This window comes from Pogoniulus pusillus, chromosome 2, assembly GCF_015220805.1.
Source record: "Pogoniulus pusillus isolate bPogPus1 chromosome 2, bPogPus1.pri, whole genome shotgun sequence".
NCBI lineage: Eukaryota > Metazoa > Chordata > Aves > Piciformes > Lybiidae > Pogoniulus > Pogoniulus pusillus.
This window is the reverse complement of record NC_087265.1, coordinates 33149950-33162363: the sequence shown is the minus strand read 5'-3', so window position 1 is coordinate 33162363 and position 12414 is coordinate 33149950. Positions and strand designations below refer to the sequence as shown.

General features: G+C 46.1%; 1 protein-coding gene across 3 annotated transcripts in view; it reads right to left on the bottom strand.

The window, feature by feature from the left end:
* Positions 1 to 10187, bottom strand: part of TRAF3IP1 (TRAF3 interacting protein 1) — a 64728-nt gene extending 54541 nt beyond the window's left edge. For all 3 annotated transcript variants that reach the window (XM_064159815.1, XM_064159823.1, XM_064159834.1), the window contains exons 1-3: positions 9992 to 10187; positions 9149 to 9217; positions 3797 to 3958 (exon numbers count right to left, since the gene is read on the bottom strand). In XM_064159815.1, coding sequence (XP_064015885.1) covers positions 3797 to 3958; positions 9149 to 9217; positions 9992 to 10114 — 354 coding nt within the window. In that variant the 5' untranslated portion in view covers positions 10115 to 10187. The remainder of the gene's footprint in view (positions 1 to 3796; positions 3959 to 9148; positions 9218 to 9991) is intronic.
* Positions 10188 to 12414: the final 2227 nt, after the last annotated feature.

Below are 12414 nucleotides of genomic sequence, written 5' to 3'. Positions count from 1 at the left end.
CTCAGCTAGAACTTAGGCTGGCCACTTCCGTGAAATTTAACAAAAAACACTTTTATAAATTTATCAATGCTAAAAGGAAGGGCAAGAAGACCCTCCACTCCTTACTGGACCAGGAGGGGAACACTATAACTGATGATGAAGCAAAGGCAGAGGTCCTGAATGCCTTCTTTGCCTCAGTTTTCAACAGTAAGGAGAGAGGAGGAGGATGCAAATGGCCTCTTAAACTGGGGGATGGGGTCGGGGAGCAGTGTGTTCCCCTGGAAATTCATGAGGAATTAGTTCAGGACCTGCTGAGCCATCTGGACACCCACAAGTCCATGGGACCAGATGGGATCCATCCCAGGGTGCTGAGAGAGCTGGCAGCTGAGCTGGCCAAGCCACTCTCCATCATTTTCCAGCAGTCCTGGCTCACCGGAGAGGTTCCAGGAGACTGGAAAATGGCCAACGTGGTCCCCATCCACAAAAAGGGTCGGATGGAGGAACCTGGGAACTACAGACCCGTCAGCCTGACCTCAGTGCCAGGGAAACTGATGGAGCAGGTTCTCTTGGGGCCAATAACTGCGCACCTGAGGGATGGCAAAGATCTCAGGTCCAGCCAGCATGGGTTTAGGAAGGGCAGATCCTGCCTTTCTAACCTGATCTCCTTCTATGATCAGGTGACCCGCTTGGTGGATGTGGGGAGGCCTGTGGATGTGGTCTATCTGGACTTCAGCAAGGCCTTTGACACTGTCCCCCACAGCAAACTGCTGGCTAAGCTGTCAACCCGCGGCTTGGATGGTAACACTCTGTGCTGGGTTAGGAACTGGCTGGAGGGCCGGACCCAGAGAGTGGTGGTGAATGGTGCCACATCCAGCTGGCGGCCAGTCACTAGTGGTGTCCCTCAGGGATCAGTGCTGGGCCCCATCCTCTTTAACATCTTCATAGATGATCTGGATGAGTGCATCGAGTCAGTCATCAGCAAGTTTGCAGATGACACTAAGCTGGGGGCAGATGTGACTGAGCTGGAGGGCAGAAGGGCTCTGCAGCGGGACCTTGACCGCCTGGACAGATGGGCAGAGGCCAATGGGATGGGGTTCAATAGCTCAAAGTGCAGGGTGCTGCACTTTGGCCACAACAACCCCATGCAGAGATACAGGCTGGGGTCGGAGTGGCTGGAGAGCAGCCAGACAGAGAGGGATCTGGGGGTACTGATTGATACCCGCCTGAACATGAGCCAGCAGTGTGCCCAGGTGGCCAAGAGAGCCAGTGGCATCCTGGCTTGTATCAGGAGTGGTGTGGTCAGCAGGAGCAGGGAGGTCATTCTGCCCCTGTACTCTGCACTGGTCAGACCACACCTCGAGTACTGCGTTCAGTTCTGGGCCCCCCAGTTTAGGAAGGACACTGAGATGCTTGAGCGTGTCCAGAGAAGGGCGACGAGGCTGGTGAGAGGCCTTGAGCACAAGCCCTACGAGGAGAGGCTTAGGGAGCTGGGGTTGTTTAGCCTGGAGAAGAGGAGGCTCAGGGGTGACCTTATTGCTGTCTACAACTACCTGAGGGGTGGTTGTGGCCAGGAGGAGGTTGCTCTCTTCTCTCAGGTGGCCAGCTCCAGAACAAGAGGACACAGCCTCAGGCTGCGCCAGGGGAAATTTCGGCTCGAGGTGAGGAGAAAGTTCTTCACTGAGAGAGTCATTGGACACTGGAATGGGCTGCCTGGGGAGGTGGTGGAGTCGTCGTCCCTGGGGCAGTTCAAGGCAAGGTTGGATGTGGCACTTGGTGCCATGGTCTAGCCTTGGGCACTGTGGTAAAGGGTTGGACTTGATGATCTGTGAGGTCTCTTCCAACCTTGGTGATACTGTGATACTGTGTGATACTGTGATACTTTGGCCACAACAACCCCATGCAGAGATACAGGCTGGGGTCGGAGTGGCTGGAGAGCAGCCAGACAGAGAGGGATCTGGGGGTACTGATTGATACCCGCCTGAACATGAGCCAGCAGTGTGCCCAGGTGGCCAAGAGAGCCAGTGGCATCCTGGCCTGCATCAGGAATGGTGTGGTCAGCAGGAGCAGGGAGGTCATTCTGCCCCTGTACTCTGCACTGGTCAGACCACACCTCGAGTACTGCGTTCAGTTCTGGGCCCCCCAGTTTAGGAAGGACATTGAGATGCTTGAGCGTGTCCAGAGAAGGGCGACGAGGCTGGTGAGAGGCCTCGAGCACAAGCCCTACGAGGAGAGGTTTAGGGAGCTGGGGTTGTTTAGCCTGGAGAAGAGGAGGCTCAGGGGTGACCTTATTGCTGTCTACAACTACCTGAAGGGTGGTTGTGGCCAGGAGGAGGTTGCTCTCTTCTCTCAGGTGGCCAGCTCCAGAACAAGAGGACACAGCCTCAGGCTGCGCCAGGGGAAATTTCGGCTCGAGGTGAGGAGAAAGTTCTTCACTGAGAGAGTCATTGGGCACTGGAATGGGCTGCCTGGGGAGGTGGTGGAGTCGTCGTCCCTGGGGCAGTTCAAGGCAAGGTTGGATGTGGCACTTGGTGCCATGGTCTAGCCTTGGGCACTGCGGTAAAGGGTTGGACTTGATGATCTGTGAGGTCTCTTCCAACCTTGGTGATACTGTGATACTGTGATACTGTGATATACATTGTTTTTTATGTATCATAGCCCCACACCAATTCTCATTGCAGCTCCAACATTTTCCAACATTTTTCAAAATAGTAAGGTAAAATGACTGACAAATCCTTGTACCATGACTGCTGGACTGGTTATACACTCTTAAAATCACGTTATTTTGTATTTGCCTCCAAAGTCACTTCACTTTCACCTAATGTTTCCTCAGTCAGCAACAATCCTAAAGAAAACTACATTAACAATGACTTTCAATAAGCTGCAGTTACACTGTTTTTAAAACTTCTGCATCTAGTTCATCTGTTAAGGTGACAATTATTACTTAGATCTTTTAGACATCAAGTTAATGCAATTTTATGTCTGAGTAGCAAAGGGTTTGATTACATTAACAGAAAAAACATATGATCACATTGCTGGGGAATTCTCCCTTCTGAAGCAGGAATAGCTTTTAGATCACTAAAACTGATACTGCCCTGGGGGTTGACTCCTGATTCTCTCCTGGCTTATAAATGAAAAACTATGAACTTTTTGTGGGTTTTCACATTTAAGCACAACCTTCTGCACATTAGTAACATTTGCCTACTACCTAACTCCAAGGATTGTGCTCGGCCAAGCACTGAATATATCAAGCTAGAGATGGAGGAAAATCTTTGCCACAATACACATCATGTATAAAAAAACTAAGGTGCTAATTACCTTAAGTGGGTAGACTTTATAGTCTGGATACTAAAATCTCACCACATCAAGCACATTTTCTAACTCCTCCAGTCTCTCTGCATGTGTTTATCAACTTCCCCTTCTCTAGTCTCAAGCAATTCATAATGAAGAATGTGTAGATTATCAGACAAAGACAATCCAAACTAAATTTACAGACAGCTTGTAAACAATGTAGTACTTCCTGGTTAAATATACACAATTCCTTCACACACATTAATTCAAGAGTTTACTTTATACCTTTGTATTTCAAAAACATCTAACATCCCATAAGCAAAGAATCCCCATGACTTTTAATGAAACAGTTACTTTAAGAATGCAATTTTAAGTGTGCAACAATTGTTTTAAGAATTGTGCCTGCAGGTATTTTTAACAGTTTGTCAAATTTCTCCTTTTCTGCAGTTTTATATATTAAAAAAAATAAAAAGCAGTACATTGGGAAAATTACTTTCATTGAAGAATTATAGATTTTACTGTAATCTACCTTATCTAAGCAACACTTCCCAATTGCTTGAAGAAATTCATTGGTTTTTTCAGGTTCGTGGCCAGCCACAATACGTGCTGGTTTTACTGAGAGTGGCTCTCCTGTTACCATTACAACAGCATCGATTGCCTTCTGAAGGAAGATGATTTTGGCATCTTTATCCTGGTAAAAAAGCAAATGAGAAATAAACCTGAGACTCCAACATAATTCCATATGCCACTTAAAGACTCTGATGGGAAGGACACTTGCAGAAAGCATCTGGTTTGTAAAGTCAAGGAGAGGGCTGCCTGTGATTTACAGTTTATTTCTGGTCAAGAAATGACAGCTTTGATAATGGATGAGCACTGAACTGGAACAACCAAAGTAACGGTATAACTTTGTCTTTTTAATATGTTTATTGTTCAGTTCCAGTGTTTTTTAAGACTGCTGTAAGTCTTCTGGCACCCCGTTTTCACAGAGTAGACATTAAAGCTTTAACAAATCATGCAAGTATTACCAAAAGGATTGGTAAAGGGTTACAGTAGGATTATTAGAGCTGGTATTGCTTAGAAGGGCAGTTATTGCATTCAGTATCTTCCAGCACAGGGGTCCCAAAGTTATGGGACTAAGAATCTAAACAGAGGGACTTAGAATCATAGCATTATAGAATCGACCAGGCTGGAAGAAACCTCCAAGATCATCCAGTCCAACCTATCACCCAGCCCTGTCCAATCAACTAGACCACAACACTAAATGCCTCATCCAGGCTTTTCTTGAACACCTCCAGGGACCTCCCTGGGCAGCCCATTCCAATGCCAATCACTCTCTCTGGGAAGAAATTCCTCCTCACATCCAGCCTATACCTCCCCCAGCACAACTTGAGACTGTGTCCCCTTGTTCTATTGCTGGTTGCCTGGGAGAACAGACCAACCCCCACCTGGCTACAGTCTCCCTTCAGGTAGTTGTAGACAGCAATGAGGTCACCTCTGAGCCTCCTCTTCTCCAGGTTAAACAGCCCCAGCTCCCTCAGCCTCTCCTCACAGGGCTATGTTCCAGGCCTCTCACCAGCCTCGTTGCCCTTCTCTGGACACATTCCAGCACCTCAACATCTCTCTTGAATTGAGAAGCCCAGAACTGGACACAATACTCAAGGTATGGCCTGACCAGTGTTGAGTACAGGGGGAAAAATAACCTCCCTTGTCCTACTGGCCACACTGTTCCTGTTCCAGGCCAGGATGCCATTGGCTCTCCTGGCCACCTGGGCACACTGCTGGCTCATTTTCAGCCTACTATCCACCAGTAGCCCCAGGTCCTTTTCTTCCTGGCTGCTCTCCAGCCACTCTAGTACACATACTTTACAAACCAGACTTAACAGTGAATAAAGAAAACATATGAAAGATGGTGGGAAAGAGATAAAGGCACCTATTTTCATCTCCACAATTCCCAGCTGTCTTTTACAATTGTACTTTACCCGAGTGCCCTTCAGTAGAGATGATGGCTTTTGGTGATCATGCAAAACTGTAAGACAAAATAAACAAACCCCCACCAAGTAAAATTTTATTGGAGGGTTCCTGACCCAGAGAATGAACTCATGGTGTGAAGTCTCTGCAGCTGCATAATACTCAGGGGAAAACAATAAAGTTTTTATTAATAAGACACACTAATAAAATCAGGAAGTATTTACTAGGCCCAGCAAAGACTGACTCATCCTTTACAGACATGAAATAAATGAAGGGGAATTAAGTATTTTTCTAGTTTGTTAAAAAGTAAACCATGTGAGAAGAATTCTGTATGTGTGTTTTAATAGGCATCAGTACAAAAAGAGATGAAACTACTGCATTCACACTGGTAACTGAGAAGCAGACAATTTCCATTAATTCAGAAAAGGAGCAGTCACCATCCAGCAAAACACCTGAATTTGCGCTGTGCTTACTGCCCCAGTGTCACAGATACAATTAAACTGGACAGATGGGGAAAGCAAAGGAAGTTAGTACTTCCTCAGCTGAGCAAGGCCCTCTCATAGCAATATCTATTGCTGGGACACTGGAGCTTAACAGAGCTGCTCATGACCAAGATCTGGGTTTTGCTACAAGAATGTAAATGACAGCTGCACATGTGAGAAGGTGGTCTCCAGAGTCAGGGTACTTCCTGTCTTTGGCTCTTCTTAATGGATTAAAGCAAAGACTGCCACATGGATGAGATTTTTAGATTGCCTCCATTAAAATCAGGAGCACTGCACCCTCGTGAGTGCTCCCTGCATTCAGAAATAGAAAAGGAAAAGAAGGAAATACTGCAGCCTCCTTCTATTAACATAGCTGTCCATCCTTGCAATCTGTTAATGTAGGGCAGGAGACGGGACATGACTTTAAACCACACATGTTTTCAAAGAAAGATCCAAAATTTCCTCCCATATCCTTGATGTGTGCAGCAGTTTTGTTACCAGTGTGTTCTCTGCAGAAAACAAGCTCTCATGAACCTCATGAGAAATCTACAGCTCCCACTTGCATCAGTAAACAAAATCCTATCAAAATAGAAACATCTGAAACAGTGCTAAGAGCTTAAGAAAAATATTTGTATTTGGTACATTCAGAACAAGAACATAAACATATCTCCTGTGTTCCAAGTGGTGGGGCTCTCTCCATATAAAAACACAAACCTTTATTTGTGTTAAGTGTGTGTGTATATATACACACACAAAGCTGATGTGAAAGGTTAAAGGAAAAGTCCCTTTCTTTTCATTTATAAGAGAACATCTTTTTACCAGACCTAACAAGATGAACCATTCTGATACAGACAACAAAACTGTTCAGAGCAGCTGGTAGAAAAGGTGGATTTCTTTCAGAGAAGTCCAAACCATTCAGGAATCCTCATGCTTTAAATTCTCTTTACATTTTTCTCTCCAATTGATTGATACAATGCCCATCCCTGAAGCAAACCAGAATTTAGTGAGGTCTACATGCAGTCTCTGCAGGTCAGATTGAGTTTGTGAGAAGCTTCCAGCCTTCCTCTGACATCATTTTACAGAGGAGGAGATCACGATCCATTCAGTATGTGCTATCTTAAAAGCGAAGATATTAAAAGTAGCACAGAAGAAATGGTGGGAGTTTCAGGACCCCACTGGTAAGTACAGGAGAGAGAGATGAGTTGAAACTAGAAGTTAAGACAGCTGCTGAGCACACATGTGTACCCTGTCTTGTATCAGAAACAGTGTGGCCAGCAGAACTAAAGAAGAGATTGTCCCCCTGTACTTGTCACTTGTGAGGTCACACCTTGAGTATTGGAATTGATTTTGGGCCCCTCACTACAAGGAAGTCATCGACATGCTGAGCACACCCAAAGAAGGGCAACAAAGCCAGTGAGGGGTCTAGAGAACAAGTCTTACAAAGAGTGGCTGAGGGAAATGGGGTTGTTTAGCCTGGAGAAAAGGAGGCTCAAGAGAGTCCCTATTGCTGTCTGCAAACTACTTGAAAGGAGTTTGGGGTGGTCTCTTCTCCCAAATAAGCTGTAGGACAAGAGGAGACCTTGCACTAAGGGATATTCAGGTTGGATATAAAAAATGTCTGTACCAAAAAGGTTGTCAAGCCCTATAACAGGCTGCCTTGGATGGAGTCGCCATCCCTGGAAGTTTTAAAAGATGTGTCAATGTAGGGACATAGTTTAGCAGTGGACTTGGTACTATTGGATTAATGATTGTACTTGATGATCTTAAAGTCTTTTCCAGCCTAAATAATTCTATGAATTTATCTTCCTCTTATGCACCTCATAAGCTGCAACAGTAAGTACAGTCAGCTGGCAAAGGACCTCTCAGTTCTTCCCAGCCCACAGCAACTCGGGACTGTGGACTGCATATGGTTCTAGGACTGTTTACAGTGGGTACAGACCTTTTCTGAAAGTATCCTGCTCATTCCAAGTGTCTGCATCTACTGCCAGACCATCACACCAGATGAGTATCATTCCCTACAGTAACATAATGCAGACTATGCTCACATAGAAATATATATATAGCTACTCACAACATGGACTCTAGCTGCTGATCTCAGACTGCGAGGAGATTTGGGCTCTGCATGAAGACAACACTCCTGATTTTCTACTGCTCCAACAAAAATCACAGTAAGCAATCATCCTAGGAGAGTCAAGTCTTTCTCCTAACAGTGTTTTGAAAGAGCAGTGCAAGCTAGAGAGGTTTTCCCCCACGCCACAGCATTTTGATTGCCTCTGCCTCAACTCATAAAAACCATGTTCTCGTAGAATGCGAAATTAAATTCTCAGATTGGTGCTCATAATGGGTACAACTTCACAACCATCAGCGTGCAGATACAAAGACCTCCTCAGAACTTGACAGGAAATCTGCTTTTTGATTCCTAAATAAAATGCACACTGCTCTCCCCAAAAGAGGCAGCATGTGCTAAGCTGCTCTTCCTCACAGAATCTCTTGACAAGCTTCAACGTTAACAGTACAACATAAACAATCCATTGTACAAGTAACTCAGATTTTAGTTATCCTGACAATAAAGACAGTCACAAAATCAGGCTGATCATTAGCTCCAAGTGCATACAACATCCATGCAATTTTCTGTATGGATGAGAAGCTCAGATCACAAACCTCACACTTTTAGTTGCTATGTAAAACAATTGCAACAGAGGCAGCTAACTAGCAACATGCAAACACTGCCTTCTTTGCCAGTTCTTAAGTTGGTAGTTGAAGTCAACAACAGCTCAGCAACGAGGCACAGAGCACAACAGCAACAAACAGCAACTGAAGACACTCTTGTACTTAGATTTTTCAGAAATAATATTAACATACTCTTTCAGTAATTGGCCATTTGTATCTCTAATAAACCCCTTGTGAAACACATATACTAGGCAAATGCCTCAGCAAGTTCTAGGATATTAAGCAAATATATTTACCATATGTATGTGCACAGTGTATAAATATGCCTACAGAGATGCACATATATAGGGCAATAAATATAAACCCACACATTCTACTGAGAAGAAACCAGAAGACTCTTTAAACAGCAGTATGTGGATTTCTAGTGTTAGTGATTATCAGTACCTACTTCAAGGCAATCTTGCTAGATAATGATAATAGAATGGTATTCTGGAAACCTAGATCTGGTCATTGATTAACCCTTTCTATTCTGAGATCTGTACAGAAATAGTTCTCTACATACAGCAGCTTAATTGCCACATCCACAAATGCAATCTATAGGTGTTCACCTCATGTAGTATTACCAACAGGCAACAGCTTGTGCAACTTCTTCACAAAACCGAACACGTGTCCTCGACATCAAATGCAGGAAAAGGCAAAATATCATGTGACAAGCTTCAAAGAGTAGTAATTAAAGTTAGATAAGTAAGTTACATACCCACCTTAACATTATCCGATTTCAATTCAAAATCCGTGTAAAGTCCATTCATAAAACCTGTCACTCTAATTACCTTCAAAACAGAAGAAATGGGCAAAATTAAGAACAGCTGAAGGCCTCTGTATGACAAAGCTTGCATAGCAAGAGTAAATACGTGGGGCTTATTTGCTGAGGTAATTTAGGAGTATTTCCAGAGCATGTTTGGAGGTCTGGTGTGTCTTTGAACACGGTCTGGAACAACAAGACTTAATCCTTGCTTACAGCTCAGGCCTCCCTTCCTATTTAATTCCATCTTTAAGCTCGATGGTTGGCGAAGCCAGGAAATTCACCACACAAACATCAAGCACGTGTGTTTAACAGCGCTGCGTTATTCTTACCGAATCCTTCAGAGGGGGCTACGTATAAAAGCACCAAGCTCGTGAAGGTAAACGTGGGGTTTGTTTTTTATTGCTGGCAGGTGAAAAACAACCTACTAGCAAGTTTCATGAAAGATTAAATACACAGAAGTCTGAGGAAAAGTGCCACACGCTGTGCCTGGTCTTAACCACTACGATACCTCAACCCCCCCTGAGATTTACTCGCTACCCGAGCGTACCCTGTAATAGTGCACTTTGTGCACCAACCGGCCCCGAGAGCCTGGAAAGGTGATGACAGGATTCCCTCCTTCGGGTCGGGGTCGCTCGGAGCGCCGGGAATACCCTCGGCAGCGCATCCCCCCGCCCCACACCTGGGGTCACCCCTGCCTCTCTGCAGCCACACCCCCGTCCGCCAGAGGGCAGCCGAGCCTACGGGGAGGCCTGTTGCCTAGCAACAGCTGAGCGGGCCCGGAGGCCGCTTCCCGGCCCACCTCAGTGATCACGTCGTGCAGGTAGCGGAAGGGCGGTTTATTCAGCAACCGGTCCGTCAGCGGTGGCTTGCGGATAACTCTGCCCAAAGAATCCTGCGTCCGCCGCACCACCGCCTCGTTCATAGCGGCGGCGGGACCGCGCCGCGGCCGCCGCCACCGGCGGCTCCGAGCATTCCCAGCTTCCCCTGCGGCGTAAGGCGCCTCACTGCGCAAGCGCAGAGACAGGCAAGCAGTCGCTGGGCGCAGCGCGGCCCTAGCAACCGGGCCGCAGCTCCCGGTGTGCCCTGCCCCTGCTTTCACCCGCCCCGGGCCTCGGGGAAAAGGTCCTGGAATCACCGAAGAGTTGTGGTTGGGAGAGACCTTTGAGATCATCACGACCAAACATTAACCCGGCACTCTCTAAACCGTATCTCTTGGCACCACAAAGTTCTCTGAGCACGTCCAGGGACAATGACCGCACTCCTCCTCCCAGATGACCACTGAAATGTTTCACCAGTCCTGCCCTAAAAAACTAATACCTACTATTCAGTGCAGACCCCTCCAGGCTGAACTTGAGGATGCTTCCTCTTGTCCTAGAGCCTGTTACTTGAGAAAAGAGACTGGGCCTCACCTTGCTACAACCTGCTTTCAGACAGTAGTAGACAGCAATAAGGTCTTGTGCTAGTTTGAAGCAAGCTGGAATGTTTTGGTAAAAGAACTAGATAACAGGCAGTGGAATGAAAAACACTTGTGTCTCCTTCTCTCACAGTCAAGCTGAGAACTCTGGGAAGAAGAAGTAAACTTTCTCCATTTTGTCTTTCTCTTCTGCCTTTGCCTTCAGACCTGGTCACATCTCATTAACCTTGCTCCTACTAACCTTGCTCCCTAACCTCTTGGCCGCACCTCTCTTCTTCCTGAGAACTGGGGTAAGGTTGAGAGGGCAAGGGGAGGTGTTGGGGTGGTTTGAGAGCCCCTCCTGGGGACTCAGGTTTCTGGGAGGGGAGTTGTGCTTTTGTATTGTTTATCCTTTGTATATTTCTGTATATAATTGTATATAACTGCATATATTGTAAATAGCTGTTTGTAAATTCTGCTAGCTGTAAATAAATTGCTTCATCTATATTCCCAGGGTCTGTCTGAGTTAGCTGGGGCAAATACAAAGTGTGGGGGGGCAGGTAAGAGCCCAAACCATCACAGGTCTCCCCTCACCACCCTTTTCTCTGGGTTAAGCCCATTTCCCTCAGCCACTCCTCATAAGACTTGCTCTCTAGAGCCTTCACCAGCTTTGTTGCCTTTCTTTAGACCTGCTCCAGCACCTCAATGTCCTTCTCTTGAAGTATTGAAGGTGCAGCCTCACCAGAACCAAAAAGCTAAGCAGCCACTGTGGGAGTTGAGCCCAGGATCCCAAGATCAAGAGGCTCATACTTTACCATACTTTACCAGCTGAGGCACCTGGGCTGCTTCAAAAAAAGAAAGAAAAACAACTCCCAAGCCTCTTGTTCCACCCTATCCTCTTACTTGAGTAACCAGCGGACAAACAGTGCTTAGAAATGTTGGTTATATCTTTCAGTTTTGAGGATTGTGTTTGGTGGGTTTTTTGATAGCCCTTAAGGCAGTAGTAAGAGTGAAGAATGTGGGAGAAAGGGAGACATCAGGATTGCCCAGCAATCCCTAGCAAAGACAGGCCATGACCATTAAAGTACACAGGACACCTTGCACCATCCCCATCTCCTGCAGGCTTAGTTCAAGCAGGCAGCATACTACACTCTCCCTACAGCCTGCTTTGTCCTCACCTCATCACAGCCCTCACTGACAAGCAAAACCTTGGCTGTCCACCAGCCTTATGCCACTGCCAATCTCTCTGACCAAGTCTGGGAAACTGAGAAAGAAAATACTGCTTTTCTGCTTGGCCAGTTGTGACCATTAATGGTTGAAAGCTGAACTTCAATACAGCTGCACAGTGCTGTGCTGCTGTGCTTCAACTTACAGCTCCAGCTCACCCATCTTGCTAAACAACCCTAGAAGAATCAATCAGGTTCAGGAACAAGAAGAGACACATTACAAAGCATGTTTATCTGGTACTAGTTCAGGCAAGGAAAGAGGTTATTTTTTCAGCAGAGGAAGGGAAGTGGATGCTTCCATGCTGAAAGGGTAATTACACCTGGGCTCCTGAGAGCAAGCGGTTGCAGAGGAGCATTTTCTGCCTTCATTCTGATACTTTGGTAGGTTGATGAGGTTCACAGACAGGCTGTGACTACAGGATCTGGTGAGCCTGGGAAGAACAGGAGGTGTTGACAGCTTCTACATCTAAGGGCATCAGAAAAAGTCTCAGAGGAAGCCAGAAGACTGGGAAGAAGCTACTCTGGGGAGGATGGTTGTTTATTTTGGAATCATGTGGTTTATCTGGATTTCTGCCACTGGCTCTCTAAAAAGTGCCTGAGATA